Below are 15,035 nucleotides of genomic sequence, written 5' to 3' on the forward strand. Positions count from 1 at the left end.
GAGCTATTCTTTGTCTAATGTTCTTCCCATCTAATTTGGGGTTCATTTTATCTTTTAGTGATGTTTGTTCCACTCTTTCCTATCTGAAAATCGATCTCCTTGATAAGAGAAGACAAAGGGAAATGTGAGTTCCAAGTTCTACCTTCTCTCATAATCTTCCACTCTAGGCAGCAAGTCAGTGTTTTCCATGCCCAGACTATTTTCAAATGTTCTTTTTATTACTTTTAATATTTTTAAAACCTTGGCTTACTGTGACCTAACATCTTTTTGACACTAGACTGTTTTTTGCTTATAAACTTCCTAACATCAATATTTTAGATACTGTGCCCAAATGTTCACTTTTACAGTAATCACTTATGTCTGTGTAGTCAGAATTGTGTTTCTGAGAGCCTCCCAACCACCTGAGCTTTCTTTTTCTTTCAATCTCAAGCCATAGATCACATCAATAACACAGTATGCATAAAATGCTTAATTTTTAAACTCAGATGCAGTGAGCTTACAAATGAAGTAAGTGTGCTGGTTTACTTTACACTTTGCCATAACAGGGGACTCCTAAACAACTTGATAAATAATAAATTTTAAAAGACTCCAAGCAAATTTTAATATGAGAACATTTTCCCCTAACTTTTCCTAAGTTAGCTTAGTTTTATTTGAAAATCAAAAAGTGAAAGTGTTTAATTCAGTAAGTATTCATCTGTGAGTATCAGGATTAAGACCAGAGTTAAGATTTATTTCCATCTAGACTTTCTACAATGCATATTTTTGTAAAGTGAGATCCTAATATTTACACATAAATTTTGATTACTGCTTTTTCACTTATTAAGAACATTTTTCCATGTCCTTAAAAACTCTTCCTAAACATTATTTTTCATGGCTGCCCAGTATTCTATCACATGGTGTTATGGTTTGAATTGTGTCTCCCCCCAAAAAAGATGTATTGAAGTCCTAACCCCCAGTAGCTCAGAATATGGCCTTATTTGGAAATAGGGTCATTGAAGATGCAATTTGTGAAGTTAAGATAAGGTTATACTGGAGTAGGCAGACCCCTAATCCAATATAACTGGCGTCCTTACAAGAAGATAGCCATGTGAAGACACAGAGACACATGGAGATGAAAGACACGTGGCCATGTGAAGATGAAAGCCAATGATTAGAGTGAAGCCAAGGAATGACAGGGATTGCTGGTCATCACCAGAAGCTAGGACAGAGGCATGGAAGAGATGGAACAGATTCTCCTTCAGAGAAGGAACCAACACTGCTGACACCTTGATTTCAGACTTCCTCTGAAACAGTGAGAGAGAAATATTTGTTTTTCTAAGCTACCCAGTTTGTGTTACTTTGTTAACAGCACCCATAGGAAACAAATACACAAATACATGGTATACCAAGAGTTTTCTCAACCATTCCCCTATGGGAAACATTTAGATAGTTTCCAACTTTTCCTCTATGAACAAAACTGCCAAGAATACTTTATATATATTTTGTTTGCATCTTAGATTATTGCCATGAAGTAGATTCCAAGTAGAAACACTATGTTAAAAAGTATAAATTTTTTTTTGGCGGTACATGGGCCTCTCCTATTGTGGAGCACAGGCTCCGGATGCGCAGGCTCAGCGGCCATGGCTCACGGGCCTAGCCGCTCCGCGGCATGTGGGATCTTCCTCGACTGGGGCACGAACCCGTGTCCCCTGCATTGGCAGGCGGACTCTCACCTACTGCGCCACCAGGGAAGCCCAAAAAGTATAAATATTTTAAGGTTTTTTCTTTTTTTAAAAAAATCATTTATTGAAGTATAGTTGATTCACAATGTTGTATTAGTTTCTGATGTATAGCAAAGTGATTCAGTTATACATATATATATTCTTTTTCATATTCTTTTCCATTATGGTTTATTACAGGATATTGAATATAGTTCCCTGTGCTATACAACAGTACGAACTTGTTGTTTATCTATTTTATATATAGTGTTTGTATCTGCTAATCCCAAACTCCTAATTTATCCCTCCCACAACCCCTTTCCCCTTTGGTAAGCATAAGTTTGTTTTCTGTGAGTCCATTTCTGTTTTGTAAATAATTTCGTTTGTATCATATTTGAGATTCCACATATAAGTGATACCATATGATATTTGTCTTTCTCCTTCTGACTTACTTCACTTAGTATAATCTTATTTTAAGGTTTTAATGTATACTGTCAAAATAATTTCCACAAAGTGTTATGGTCTAGAGTGCTTGTAAAATTTTCCTAATTTTAATAAGCAAAAGAATAAAGAAAAGAGAAAGCAATATGTAATTTAAATTTGTATATCTATGAATACTAGTGAGAGTAAATTTTTTTCATGTTTATTAGTCATTTGAATTACCTTATTTTTAAATGATATGCTCTTGTAGAAGTTTCATTTGTATGGAAAAACACTAACCATTCAACCCATATCAGAAGACAAAAATGAAGATATATTAGAAGTGAAATCTAGAATCTATAAAACAAATTCAGGATCATAAAAGTCTTCCAGTTACGATCACTGAAAGTATTTAAAGGAAATTAATCACAATCATGCAATTATTTCTCAAAGCAAAAGTGGAGTGGGGGGAGAGAGGATGAACATATAGACACATTTATTTATACAGGAAAAGTAAATACAAGAAAATTAAATAGTTTCATTAGATATTACTCATCTTCTATATATTTTAGTGATTAAGGTTTTCTTTTTATATACAATGGAATATTACTCAGTCATAAAAAGAAATGAAATTGAGTTATTTGTAGTGAGGTGGATGGACCTAAAGTCTGTCATACAGAGTGAAGTAAGTCAGAAAGAGAAAAACAAATACTGTATGCTAACACATATATATGGAATCTGAGAAAAAAAAATGGTCATGAAGAACCTAGGGGCAAGACGGGAATAAACACACAGACCTACTAGAGAATGGACTTGAGGATAGGGGGAGGAGGAAGGGTAAGCTGTGACAAAGTGAGAGAGTGGCATGGACATATATACACTACCAAATGTAAAATAGATAGCTAGTGGGAAGCAGCCGCATAGCATAGGGAGATCAGCTCGGTGCTTTGTGACCACCTAGAGGGGTGGGATAGGGAGGGTGGGAGGCAGGGAGACGCAAGAGGGAAGAGATATGGGAACATATGTATAACTGATTCACTTTGTTATAAAGCAGAAACTAACACACCATTGTAAAGCAATTATACTCCAATAAAGATGTTAAAAAATAAATAAAAAATAAATGCATCTTAATATTGGGCAATGAAATATCAAGTATTTCTGAGGCTCAAAACGGTCTTTAAAAAAGCAAGGGGTACATCGATGCTTCTCCGCCTTCTGTGAATATATGTGTGCTGTGTGTGTGTCTTTAGACACTCACAGAGGGGGAATACTGTAGAGTTTCTGAAACTTTGTCTTTGGGTGGGGGCGGAACACAATAAAAGCAATGATGCTCAAGGAATAAAAAAAAAAAAAAAAAAGCAAGGGGTACATAATTTGTAGTTTCCCAAAAATAAAACACTTTCTTATTCCAATTCTTTACACAGGTTAAAGTGACAAATAGGAGAAAAACATAAAAAGATAGTCAAACACAAACACTTACATTAGAGCCTTCCTTGACTGAAGATTTGAAATGTACTGGTTTGGGCAATGTTAGTATTCCTTTTATAGAAATAGTAGGATTATCTCCATAACTAGAGGGCCAACTTAAATCTCTGCACTAGAAAGATAAAATAAAAATACAGTTTGAGTTTTACAAAGGACCCTGACAATACAAATATTTGATACATTTCTTGAGTTAATGACTTAAATAAAAACTATAGGGCTTCCCTGGTGGCACAGTGGTTGAGAATACGCCTGCCAATACAGGGGACATGGGTTCAAGCCCTGGTCAGGAAGATCCCACATGCCGCGGAGCAACTAAGCCCGTGAGCCACAACTACTGAGCCCGCGTGCTGCAACTACTGAAGTCAGCATGCCTAGGGCCCGTGCTCCGGAACAAGAGAAGCCACCACAACGAGAAGCCCACACACCACAATGAAGAGTGGCCCCTGCTCGCTGCAACTAGAGAAAGCTTGTGCGTAGCAACGAAGACCCAACACAGCCAAAAATAATAAATTTATAAAAAAACTATAAAAGTAAACTTTAGTCTACTGAGATCTTCTGTTTCATCGACATTAAAATAATCTGACAGTGTTTTAGACATCATATCAATTTCCTTCTTGAGGTTAAAAGCAAACAAATTTCCATCATACCTATATCTTTCTTTAGATTCTTTATTAAATACTATTTTCTGTAAAATACTATAGAACCTTAAATTCCAAAGAAGGTACTGACCCATTCCCTAGAAGACAGCAACAGTAGATGCATATAATTTATAGTCTAAATATTCAATTATGTAAGAAAAGTTTGTATTAACTGTATTAACTTACCTGTAAAACTGTGATCCAGATCTGCTCTACTGAAGAATAATAAAACATTTTCACATTTAATCTCCCCAAATCTCTTTCATCTCCTGATAGAGTAATTGTATCTGCATTGTAAAAGAACAAAGATGGTTGAATTACTACGCAACCCTTCCAATCCAACTGAGCTTTGATACAACCCAATTTTAAGAGCACAACTAAAAACTGCTATAATTACTTTTTAAAGTTGTCAATTTATTAAGACAAAAATCATACTTCAATGCTTTTATTGAAGTGCTGGGGGAAGATATACTATAAAAAGTACCTGGCTTAAAAACTTAACCCAATTATAACCTGAAGAATTTAAGTTAAAACTAAGAAAAACTTTCCCAAATAACACTGATATGGCCTTAATATAGTATGCTTCTGGAAATTCCCTCACTAACATACTTTAAAACAAATGAAAGATATTTAATTTTAAAGATGCCTTTATGCCTGAACACTAAAAAATAGACCATCTGATCTGATGATCTGCATATTCATATGCAGATAACACTGACAACATACATATAATCATCTAGACTTTTTTTTAACCTTATCATAACTACATTCAAAATACTATTGGGTAGAAATAATTCCCTTAAGAATATAAAAGTAACTGGGGGGCTTCCCTGGTGGCGCAGTGGTTGAGAATTCGCCTGCCAATGCAGGGGACACGGGTTCGAGCCCTGGTCTGGGAAGATCCCACATGCCGTGGAGCAACTAGCCCCGTGAGCCACAATTACTGAGCCTGCGCGTCTGGAGCCTGTGCTCTGCAACAAGAAAGGCCGCGATAGTCAGAGGCCTGCGCACCGCGATGAGGAGTGGACCCCACTTGCTGCAACTAGAGAAAGCCCTCGCACAGAAACGAAGAGTCAATACAGCCATAAATAAAATAAATAAATAAATAAATAAATAAAAATTAAAAAAATCTTAAAAAAAAAAAAAGTAACTGGGCTTCCCTGGTGGTGCAGTGGTTGAGAGTCCGCCTGCTGATGCAGGGGACACGGGTTCGTGCCCCGGTCCGGGAAGATCCCACATGCCGCAGAGCGGCTGGGCCCGGGAGCCATGGCCGCTGAGCCTGTGCATCCGGAGCCTGTGCTCCGCAACAGGAGAAGCCACAACAGTGAGAGGCCCGCGTACAGCAAAAAAAAAAAAAAAAAAAAAAAAGAATATAAAAGTAGAATACTTTATTCCTTACCCAGGCTTCTGTTACTCCCCTGAGAATTTTTCCTTGAAGAAGAACTACTGGGCATACTGGACAATGAATCATGTCTCTACAAATAAAATTCTTTTTTAGTCAGATGTTGCATATCAGACTTTAAGGATTCTGAAACTGATGCCCCAATACCCACCCTAGTATCAAACTGAGTGCTAATCATTCTGACAGTGTTACTGGTCAGAATTTTTCACTTTTAGATAGTAAAGGGGGAAAAGGTTTTCTGTGTGTGTGTTACCAGGAAAATAGTAAATATCTTACTAGGTAATATATGGGAAAGCCTTTGCTGTTTTTGGTTTGGTTTTGTAATAAGGAGGAAGAGATTACTGTTTATATGTCATACTTGCAAATACTAATGAAAATCAGAATATATTTGGAAGTGCCCTGTTACCTAAAAACCTATAAAACAGCAGTTATCAAAGCATAGTCCCCTGGGCCGGCAGTATCAGCATCACCTGGGAACTTGCTAGAAATACAAACTCAGGCCCTGATGCAGAGCTACTGAATCAAAAGCTCTGGGGGTGAGGCCTGGCAATCTGTATTTTAACAAGCTCTTCAAACAATTCTGATGCACAGTAAAAAAAACTGGTGCTATAAAGAATTAATTCTGCAAAAAATTAACTCAGCTGAGGATTATTAAGAATACATTTCCATTTAAATGTATGCATATACATTCACATGGAAAAATGTCCACAGGTACATATAACAATATTTTCATAGCACTTTTATTCTCAGTTATAGGAACATAGGTGATTTGTCTTTTTACCTTGCTTAATTCTGGTTTCTACTTTTTAAGTAATAATCACAGTTTACTTTATCTAAAAAAAAAATTTTAAACATCAAAAAACTCAATTCTATTTCAAAAAAAGGAGAACACTGTGTTAATATTAATGAATAATTAAAGTTCTACATCTCAATAGGAATAATAATTTTTACTAACTATGTAGTTATGTTCAATAAGGAAAGTCAAATAAATAAGCACTTTTAAGTATAACATTTTAAATTCCAACTGCCTCAAGACTGCCTCATTACATACCATGAGAAAAGTAAGATTCATAAAAGAACAAGAGAAAAACTATTGCCTTTTAGTATTCAACTGAGACCTTCCTGAAATAACACACATGGGAAATGCCAAGCGTTTATTCTTTAGCTATTAGGACAGATACATCTACAAAAGATACATAACATGTTGTTCCTAATGTAATTCACACATTTCTGAATTTTTAGCTTGAAAATAAATTACTGCATATAATTAAATTCAAATAAATAATTTACCTGAATGAACTGCTGAGATGAACTTGTAAGATCAAACATAGACTTGCTTAGTCCAGGGGCATTGAATGGAAGTCTACTGGTCCTTAAGTCACAAACTACAAAGGGACATGAGAAAATTATTTATTTTTATAGTAAAGAAGAAGAGGGACTTCCCTGGAGGCGCAGTGGTTAAGAATCCGCCTGTCAACGCAGGGGACACGGGTTCGAGCCCTGGTCCAGGAGGATCCCACATGCCGCGGAGCAACTAAGCCCATGCGCCATAACTACTGAGCCTGCACTCTAGAGCCCACAAGCCACAACTACTGAGCCTGTATGCCACAACTACTGAAGCCCACGTGCCTAGAGCCCATGCTCCACAACAAAAAGAAGACACCATAATGAGAAGCCTGAGCACCGCAATGAAGAGGAGTCCCCACTCGCCGAAACCAGAGAAAGCCCGTGCACAGCAACGAAGACCCAACACAGCCAAAAATAAACAATAAATGAATAAATTAAAAGAAAATCACACACACATTAAAAAAAAAGGAGAAACACTAAATTCTACTTAATTACCATGAACTAAATCTCTATAGGAAATAAGAGACAAAGCCTCTAATCAAGTTTAAAAATTGCTTTTCAATTATCTTACTTTTGTTTGAAACAGAAACCAACACAAATCAAACAACACATTTTCACATCCATATCAAATATCAAGCAGGAAAAGTTCATTCTTTTTGCTTACATTATCCAATTCTTCATCTCAGAAGAATAATCTAAGAGGATGTTAAGTCCTCTGTACTAAATGCAATTTAACTATTTAATGAGCACTTATTACGATATTGAATTCCATGTACTGTTTATATTTCTAGTCTGTATATGTAGTTTCCTTCCTAAACTATAAGATCATTGAAGAATGGAATTCTGTATAATAATTGTATAGTCTAGCACAGTCCTGAAATACATATTTAAATAAGTATTTCTACTTTATTTCTAGTACCTCACCCTGAATTCAGTGGTTGAGATAGCTATATATTTTTCCTGAATATCAGTGAAAATTTTGTGAATCAAATATGTACAGATAGTCTATAATTGATACAGTGTCAAATATTAAACTAACGAAGATTGGTAATCATTTAGGCATTTTCTATTTTCTTTGTTTACATTTCTAATCATCATTAGTTTCTAAATTCATCATTGTCACTGAATAGAGCAGAAAATAAATAGAGCTAGTAAATACTTGTTGTAGAATATGAATGGATAGATGTTATATAAAATATGTGCAAAATCTAAAAATAAAATTTCTTTCAAAAAAGGACAAACAAAATGGAACTTGGAACTACCAATATATATAACTCATTAATCTTTCATTTTTACATTAGATATAAACCACAGAGAAGTTACGATGTTTATCACATCACTTTTGAAGCCTGCTTTTCTCTTTATTTTTAAATTGTTTTTCATAAGATGAATCATTTCTTCCAAAATTTAATTTAATTTGATTTCTACATTTGTTAAAGAGAAAAGACAAAGAGGAAAATTTTTTTCATACCTGATCCATATCGTTTCGTTGTTTCTGAATGAGGAGGAAAGCGCCGACTCAAATCAGGTGACACGTGCTGATACATATAGAATGGGTTATATACATCATAGCTGTGTCCATGCTGAGATGAACTGGAAAGTTCTACCTTTCTAGCTCCAAAAGATGCTCTGGCAGATCCTGAAAGCAAGTGTTTCTAAAGTTTTACAACACCCTTTTCTTGGAGTTATTAGCCAACAACTGGTGTACCCAAGGCAAAGGGAAAAAAATGTCTCAAGTAATACTAAATCATATGCATTTGATATCTAAAAAAATGAGCAGATGTTTATTCAGGTCTAACTGTGTGGAGTATTCTCCCAGGAATCAGTCATGAACCTTGCTCTCAAGACAGTCTGATAAAGGTCTGGCATTCCTCTTTGCCCTACAGACAATTCTACATTTTGTGACCGGAGTTTCCTTTATTTTTCTACTGCAGAAAGAACATCTTTTAAGTAAAAAGATAATCATTTTTTTTGGAGATGCACTCTTTTCACAAAGACAGAACATTTATAAAAACTGACCACATGCTGAGATACACAGAGCAAGTCTCAATAAATTTGAAAGGACTGAAATCAGAGTATGTTCTATAACCACAATGCAATAAAGTTAGAAATCAAATAACAAAAAGAAGAATAAAAAATATTTATGTGGGGGCTTCCCTGGTGGCGCAGTGGTTGAGAGTCCACCTGCCGAAGCAGGGGACACGGGTTCGTGCCCCGGTCCGGGAAGGTCCCACATGCCGCAGAGCGGCTGGGCCCGTGAGCCATGGCCACTGAGCCTGCGCGTCCGGAGCCTGTGCTCCGCAACGGGAGAGGCCACAACAGTGAGAGGCCCACGTACCACAAAAAAAAAAAAAAAAAAAAAAAATATATATATATATATATATATATATGTAAACATAAAGAACCAAGAAACACCAAAAAATAATCTTTAAGAAGAAAAACAAGACTGAAAGATTTGCTCTACTCAGTATTAAGAATAGAATATTTGAACAATAATAAGATCAAAGGAACAGAGTAGAAGGCTCAGAAAGAGAAACCCATTTTATGGACACTTGATTTATAATCAATGTGGCACTGCATAACAGTGGGAAAGAATGGTCTTTTCATTAAAAAGTGATGAGTTCCCTGGGGGCCTAGTGGTTAGGATTATTGGCTTTCACTGCCATGGCACGGGTTCAATCCCTTGTGGAGGAAGTTCCCACAAGCCACACAGTGCGGCCAAAAAAAAAAAAAAGTAATAAAAGGTGATAAGACAATTGGATACTGATATAGAAAAAAAGAACCCTTCATCCCAACAAAACATATTCACAAAATACAAATTACATGTGGATTGTAGATCTAAATTAAATGTTAAAGGCAAACCAATAAAACTTCTATATTTAATTAAATTTATAAGAAAGTTCTCACGGCCTTAGACCAAGGAAGCACTTCTTAAATGGAACATAGTACTAACCATAAAAACAATTTTAATAAGCCTAACTACATTACAATTGAAAATTCCCATTGGTCAAAAGACTATCTAAAGAGAGTGAAAAGGTAACCCACAGAGTGGGAAAAGATATGTGTAACGTATATAACTGACAAAGGGCTCATATCCATAATATATGAGGAACTCCCACAAATCAGTAAGAAAAAGACAGGCAAGCCCAAATATAAACTGGCTACGACTGAGCAGGTACTTCAGAAGAGAGGCTATCCAAATAGCCAATAAACATGACCTGGTGTCCAATCTCATTAATCATGAGGGAAATATGCAAGCTAAAACTCCAATGAGACACCACTCATTCATAATGTTGAATGAAAGAACTCATAACAAAAGAATACATACTGAACATGTAATTTCATTTATATAAAGAACCCATAACAGGGCTTCCCTGGTGGTGCAGTGGTTGAGAGTCCGCCTGCCGATGCAGGGGACACGGGTTCGTGCCCCGGTCCGGGAAGATCTTGCCACAAAGCGGCTGGGCCCGTGAGCCATGGCCGCTGAGCCTGCGCATTCGGAGCCTGTGCTCCGCAACGGGAGAGGCCACAACAGTGAGAGGCCCGTGTATCGAGAGAAGAAAAAAAAGAAAAAAAAAGAACCCATAACAAAAGAATATATATTGAATATATAATCTCATTTATATAAAGGTCAGAAAACAGAAAAAAACTAAACCACAGCATTTAGGGATATGTGCTTGGTAAAAAGTAAAAATAGCAAGAAAGTGATGATTATTACAACTGGGATTCTGATTACTCTAGAGTGACTGAAAAGGGGGAAGATGGAAGCTTTTGTTTTACTAGTAACACTCTCTTTATTTAGGTGGTGACCATACACACATTTTGCTTTGTAGTAAATCACTAGGCTGTAAATTTCTGTTTTGTTCCTTTTTTCTATGTGTATTATATCTCACAATTTTTAAAGGGTAAAACAATACATCAAATTCTTTTCAAAGTTAAGACTCACATTAGAAATAACAGACATAAAGTTTTTTAAATGTTTAAATCATCACCATCTTTTAATTCTTTTTATCCCATTTAAAATAGAAACCACAGTATAAACTAATATTTTCTGAAAAAGCTAAACAATAAAACAGGTGGCTTCACACTGAGTTCAGAAAAGAAAAAGAAAATATGTGGTTATGAAGTGAGATCTTATCCTCACACTCTGGTTCAAATAACTATGTGTACAATCCAAGCCCTGTACAAAGGCAGAGGAATGCCAAGAGGGAGGTATGATGCCAGAGAGCCTTATAAGGAGCCTGTACACCTTATAAGCTAACTCTTAAATTTTTCAGCACATAAACACTGCTATAAAAGTCTGTTTATGGTAATAAGAGTAGCACTGTCAAGAGCAGTAGCACCAAAGATGACTCTCTACCTTTATAGGCTAGCCCTAAAAATGAATATTCTTATTCCATTTTTCCTTTATAAGTCAGTCAGTAAAGAATTCCAATTTTCCCCTTGAAAAGATATCATTTTTAAAGTTCAAGAGGCATTTCTCTCAATTTACAGAATCATAGTGCTATAAAACTAAAGGTAAAGTAGCACAATTGCTTATACCTCTCAAAAGCCCAATTAAAAATTTCAGTATTTATTCAAAATGCATTCTCTTAATGGATAGGTAGATAGATATGTGATGAAGCAAACAGAGTAAAATGTTAATAGTACAATCTGTTATCAAAGCAGTAAGCTGCAGCTATAATCAGATCCATCAGCAAGTAAGCAATGCAACTTAACAAATTTAAAATATCTGAAACATAATTTTAGTCATTATTGATAGTGGTCTGCCCTACCTTCTCAAAATCTCCATATCAGCCCATCACTCACACATTCATGTAAACATGCAAGATACACATGTTTGACTTCCATAATTAGGCACCAAGAATACTTTCCTGACTCTAATTAAATAATTTTCTCTCCAATATGCTAAAAATCAGGATGGCTTTACCAGATCTTTATTGAGCCTATAATTTAAGTGTAAACCCATTTCTCACTCATTCAACTCAAAACATAATCTGTTTTCTAGTGATACAATGAAAAAAAAAAGACAAAAGAAAAACTATAACATATTGCCAAGTAGGTATTTCTTACTTATCTTCTGATAATGAAAATAATACATAAAATACCCTACATGTCTAAAAATAGAGAATTTATTAACTAAATTATAGTACATCCATATGATTTAGTACTATGGAGCCATTAAAAAGCTTCACAATATATGATATGAATAAAACAGATTACAAGACCATTTATATGGTTTAACCCCAATGTTGTTAACAAGTGCGAGAGAAAGAGAAAGATCAATCGATCAGGGCATCCTGTGAGCCAGAACTTTAAAAAACTGTTTTGGAGAGACACTGCTGATATGTGCAAAACAGGGTGGTAGACCAGGCTCAGGGTTCATCCTTCCTTGCTTCTTAAAGAAAAAATTATCACTCCTACCAGACCCAACTCTCCTGTAGATAACTACAATAAACTCTAAACCAAAACCAAACCAAAACAAACAAAATACCCTGAAGGTACTAGAGAGTGAACAAAAGTAGTGAGGATTCTGAACAGCACTTGACTTTGGGACAAAGGGGAATGGCCACCTGTTTTTAATGACTTTTAGCCTGTGGGCAGGCCAAAATTGGCACTGTGCAGGGTGGATAGAATTCCAGTAGAAAACCCAGTCTTTCTGGCCTGAAGAACAGAGCGCAGAGTTCAGAACAACCACAGCTGCTAGAAAGTAAGGTGGGAATCTTGGAAAGGAGAAAACCTCAAATTCTATGACTAAAAGTCTGCTCAAATATCTGGCTGATCCCTGAACCACACATGTGTGGGACAGACTCCAACTAAGGATAAAAAAACTAAGCTCAGATAGCAGCTGCCACCAAAGACACAGAATCTGCAGCACAGTACAACCAAGTTAATTGCCTGCTGAAGTTAGGGAGGGAGGGAGGAAGGGAAGGAAGGAGGTAGGGAAGGGAGGGAGGGAGTGAAGGAAGGAAAAAAAAAAAACCCATCGGAGTAATGTAACAGGTTCCAGAGTCTCCACAACATAACATCCAACATCCAGAACACAATCCAAAATTACTCCACACAAAGAAACAGGAAAATGTGACTCATTCTCAAAAAAAGACAATCCAGAGAATCCAAACCTAGATGACCCAGATGTTAGAATAGTAGACAAAGATGTTAAAACTCAAAGACCTAAAAGAAAATAGGTTCACAATAATGGGGGGGGGGAAGAAATCACAGAAAAGAAATAGAAACTATAAACAAAGAACCAAATGTAAATATTACAACTAAAAATACATCTAAAATTAAAAACTCACTGGATGGACTTAATAGTTGAATGGAAATAATGGAGGAAAGAGACAGTGAATTTGAAAATAGGTCATTATTATCCAGCCTTAAGAACAGAAAGGAGAGGCATGCCGATGGCATCACCTGGAACTTGAGCAGCTGCATGAGGGTATCAGAGACAATGGCCAAGAACAAACTAAGAGGGCAGAAGTCCAGGAACGTATTCCACATAGCCAGCCAAAAAAGCTTAAAAGGTTGAAACTAAAGCAAAACCAGTTACCACTAATCTTAAGAAGATAAACATTGTGAGTGATGAAAAAGTTAACAGGACTTCCCTGGTGGCGCCGTGGTCAAGAATCCACCTGCCAATGCAGGGGACATGGGTTCGAGCCCTGGTCTGGGAAGATGCCACATGCCACGAAGCAACTAAGCCTGTGAGCCACAACTACTGAGCCTGTGCTCTAGAGCCCGCAAGCCACAACTACTGAGCCCGCATGCCACAACTAATAAAACCCGTGCACCTAGAGCCCATGCTCCGCAACAAGAGAAGCCACCACAGTGAGAGGCCCGCACACCAGTGAAGAGTAGCCCCCGCTCGCCACAACTAGAGAAAGCCCACGCGTGGCAATGAAGACCCAACGTAGCAAAAATTTTAAAGTATAAAATGAATAAATAAATCTTTTTAAAAAAAAGAAAAGAAAAAGTTAACAGAGTGAATAAAGCTTCTGTAGATATACAAAAGAACTTGCAGCTTCTCAAAAGGCCTTTCCCTTGAACCTTTGCAGAAACAGCTGACTCCTCAGCAGTACCATGAAAATGAACCAGTTAATGTTGATGAACCTACAAGATTAATGGCTCAGTTGTAATACACTGATGATGCATCAAATTTCCCAAAAAGACCAATAAATTAAATGTCTTATACAAAAAAATAAAAATAAGAAGAATAGAGAGGAGCAAAAAAGGTGGAAAAAAAAAGAAGCCTCACAGACACATAAGACAATATCAAAAGGTCCAACATATGTGTAATTGGTATCCCAGAAGGAGAAGAGAGAAAGGATGGGGCAGGAAAAATATTTAGAGAAATACTGTAGATCTTGATAGGACTTTGGATTACATTGGTATATCCCTTTGTCAAAGCTCAACAAATACAGCTTAAACTTTGGGCAGTTCATTGTGTTTAAAGTTTATGTCAAAAGAAGAAAACTGTAAACAATTGAAATTTAGTAAATGATATATATGCTTAAGTATTTAGAGGGAAGTGTACTGATGTCTGCAATTTACTGTGAAATGCATTCTCCCCTTACCCCAAAAGGATTAAAAATGGTTAGAGAAATGGATAGATAGGTATGTGATAAAGTATAATAGTAAAGTGTCAATGACAGAATCTATGTGGTGGATATACAGGCATTCACCATTAAGTTCTTTCAACTATTCTGTATGTTTGAAATTTTTCGGGGAATAAACCATTGTGAATGACAGTGTTTCAGTGAACTAAAATGAACTATTTCTAAAATACAAGAGTTACATGTTGTTCCCTTTTATCTGCCTTAGTCCATTGGCCTCTACAACATCAGCCAAAATTCAGCCAATGAATACTTCATTCAAGTGGCTGTTTAGGCTGGGAAGTGTATTTAGACTGAGAAGTATAATAATAAAGAAAGAAGGGAAGGAAGAAAGAATAATTCATTGCTTCCTTATTTCTCTTTACAATAAATTTTAGAAAATAATAAGACTATTTCCTGTATTTACTGATCTAAAACAGAATAATTCCTCTAT

The 15,035-nt window shown here is 36.1% G+C and overlaps 1 protein-coding gene and 1 pseudogene across 5 annotated transcripts in view; one reads left to right on the forward strand and one right to left on the reverse strand.

Moving 5' to 3' along the window:
- TC2N (tandem C2 domains, nuclear) overlaps window positions 1-15,035 on the reverse strand; it is a 46,500-nt gene that overhangs the window by 13,441 nt on the left and 18,024 nt on the right. For all 4 annotated transcript variants that reach the window (XM_082618694.1, XM_082618693.1, XM_082618691.1 and 1 more), the window contains 5 exons: window positions 8,461-8,628; window positions 6,933-7,027; window positions 5,640-5,715; window positions 4,427-4,527; window positions 3,598-3,714 (listed from right to left, as the gene is read on the reverse strand). In XM_082618694.1, coding sequence (XP_082474820.1) covers window positions 3,598-3,714; window positions 4,427-4,527; window positions 5,640-5,715; window positions 6,933-7,027; window positions 8,461-8,628 — 557 coding nt within the window. The remainder of the gene's footprint in view (window positions 1-3,597; window positions 3,715-4,426; window positions 4,528-5,639; window positions 5,716-6,932; window positions 7,028-8,460; window positions 8,629-15,035) is intronic.
- On the forward strand, window positions 9,510-14,989 carry LOC309802281 (ribosomal biogenesis factor-like; annotated as a pseudogene). The gene is made up of 2 exons: window positions 9,510-13,696; window positions 13,978-14,989. The product of its transcript is annotated as a ribosomal biogenesis factor-like (transcript).

This window comes from Mesoplodon mirus (assembly GCF_964341445.2).
Source record: "Mesoplodon mirus genome assembly, chromosome: 4".
NCBI classification, from domain to species: Eukaryota; Metazoa; Chordata; class Mammalia; order Artiodactyla; family Ziphiidae; genus Mesoplodon; species Mesoplodon mirus.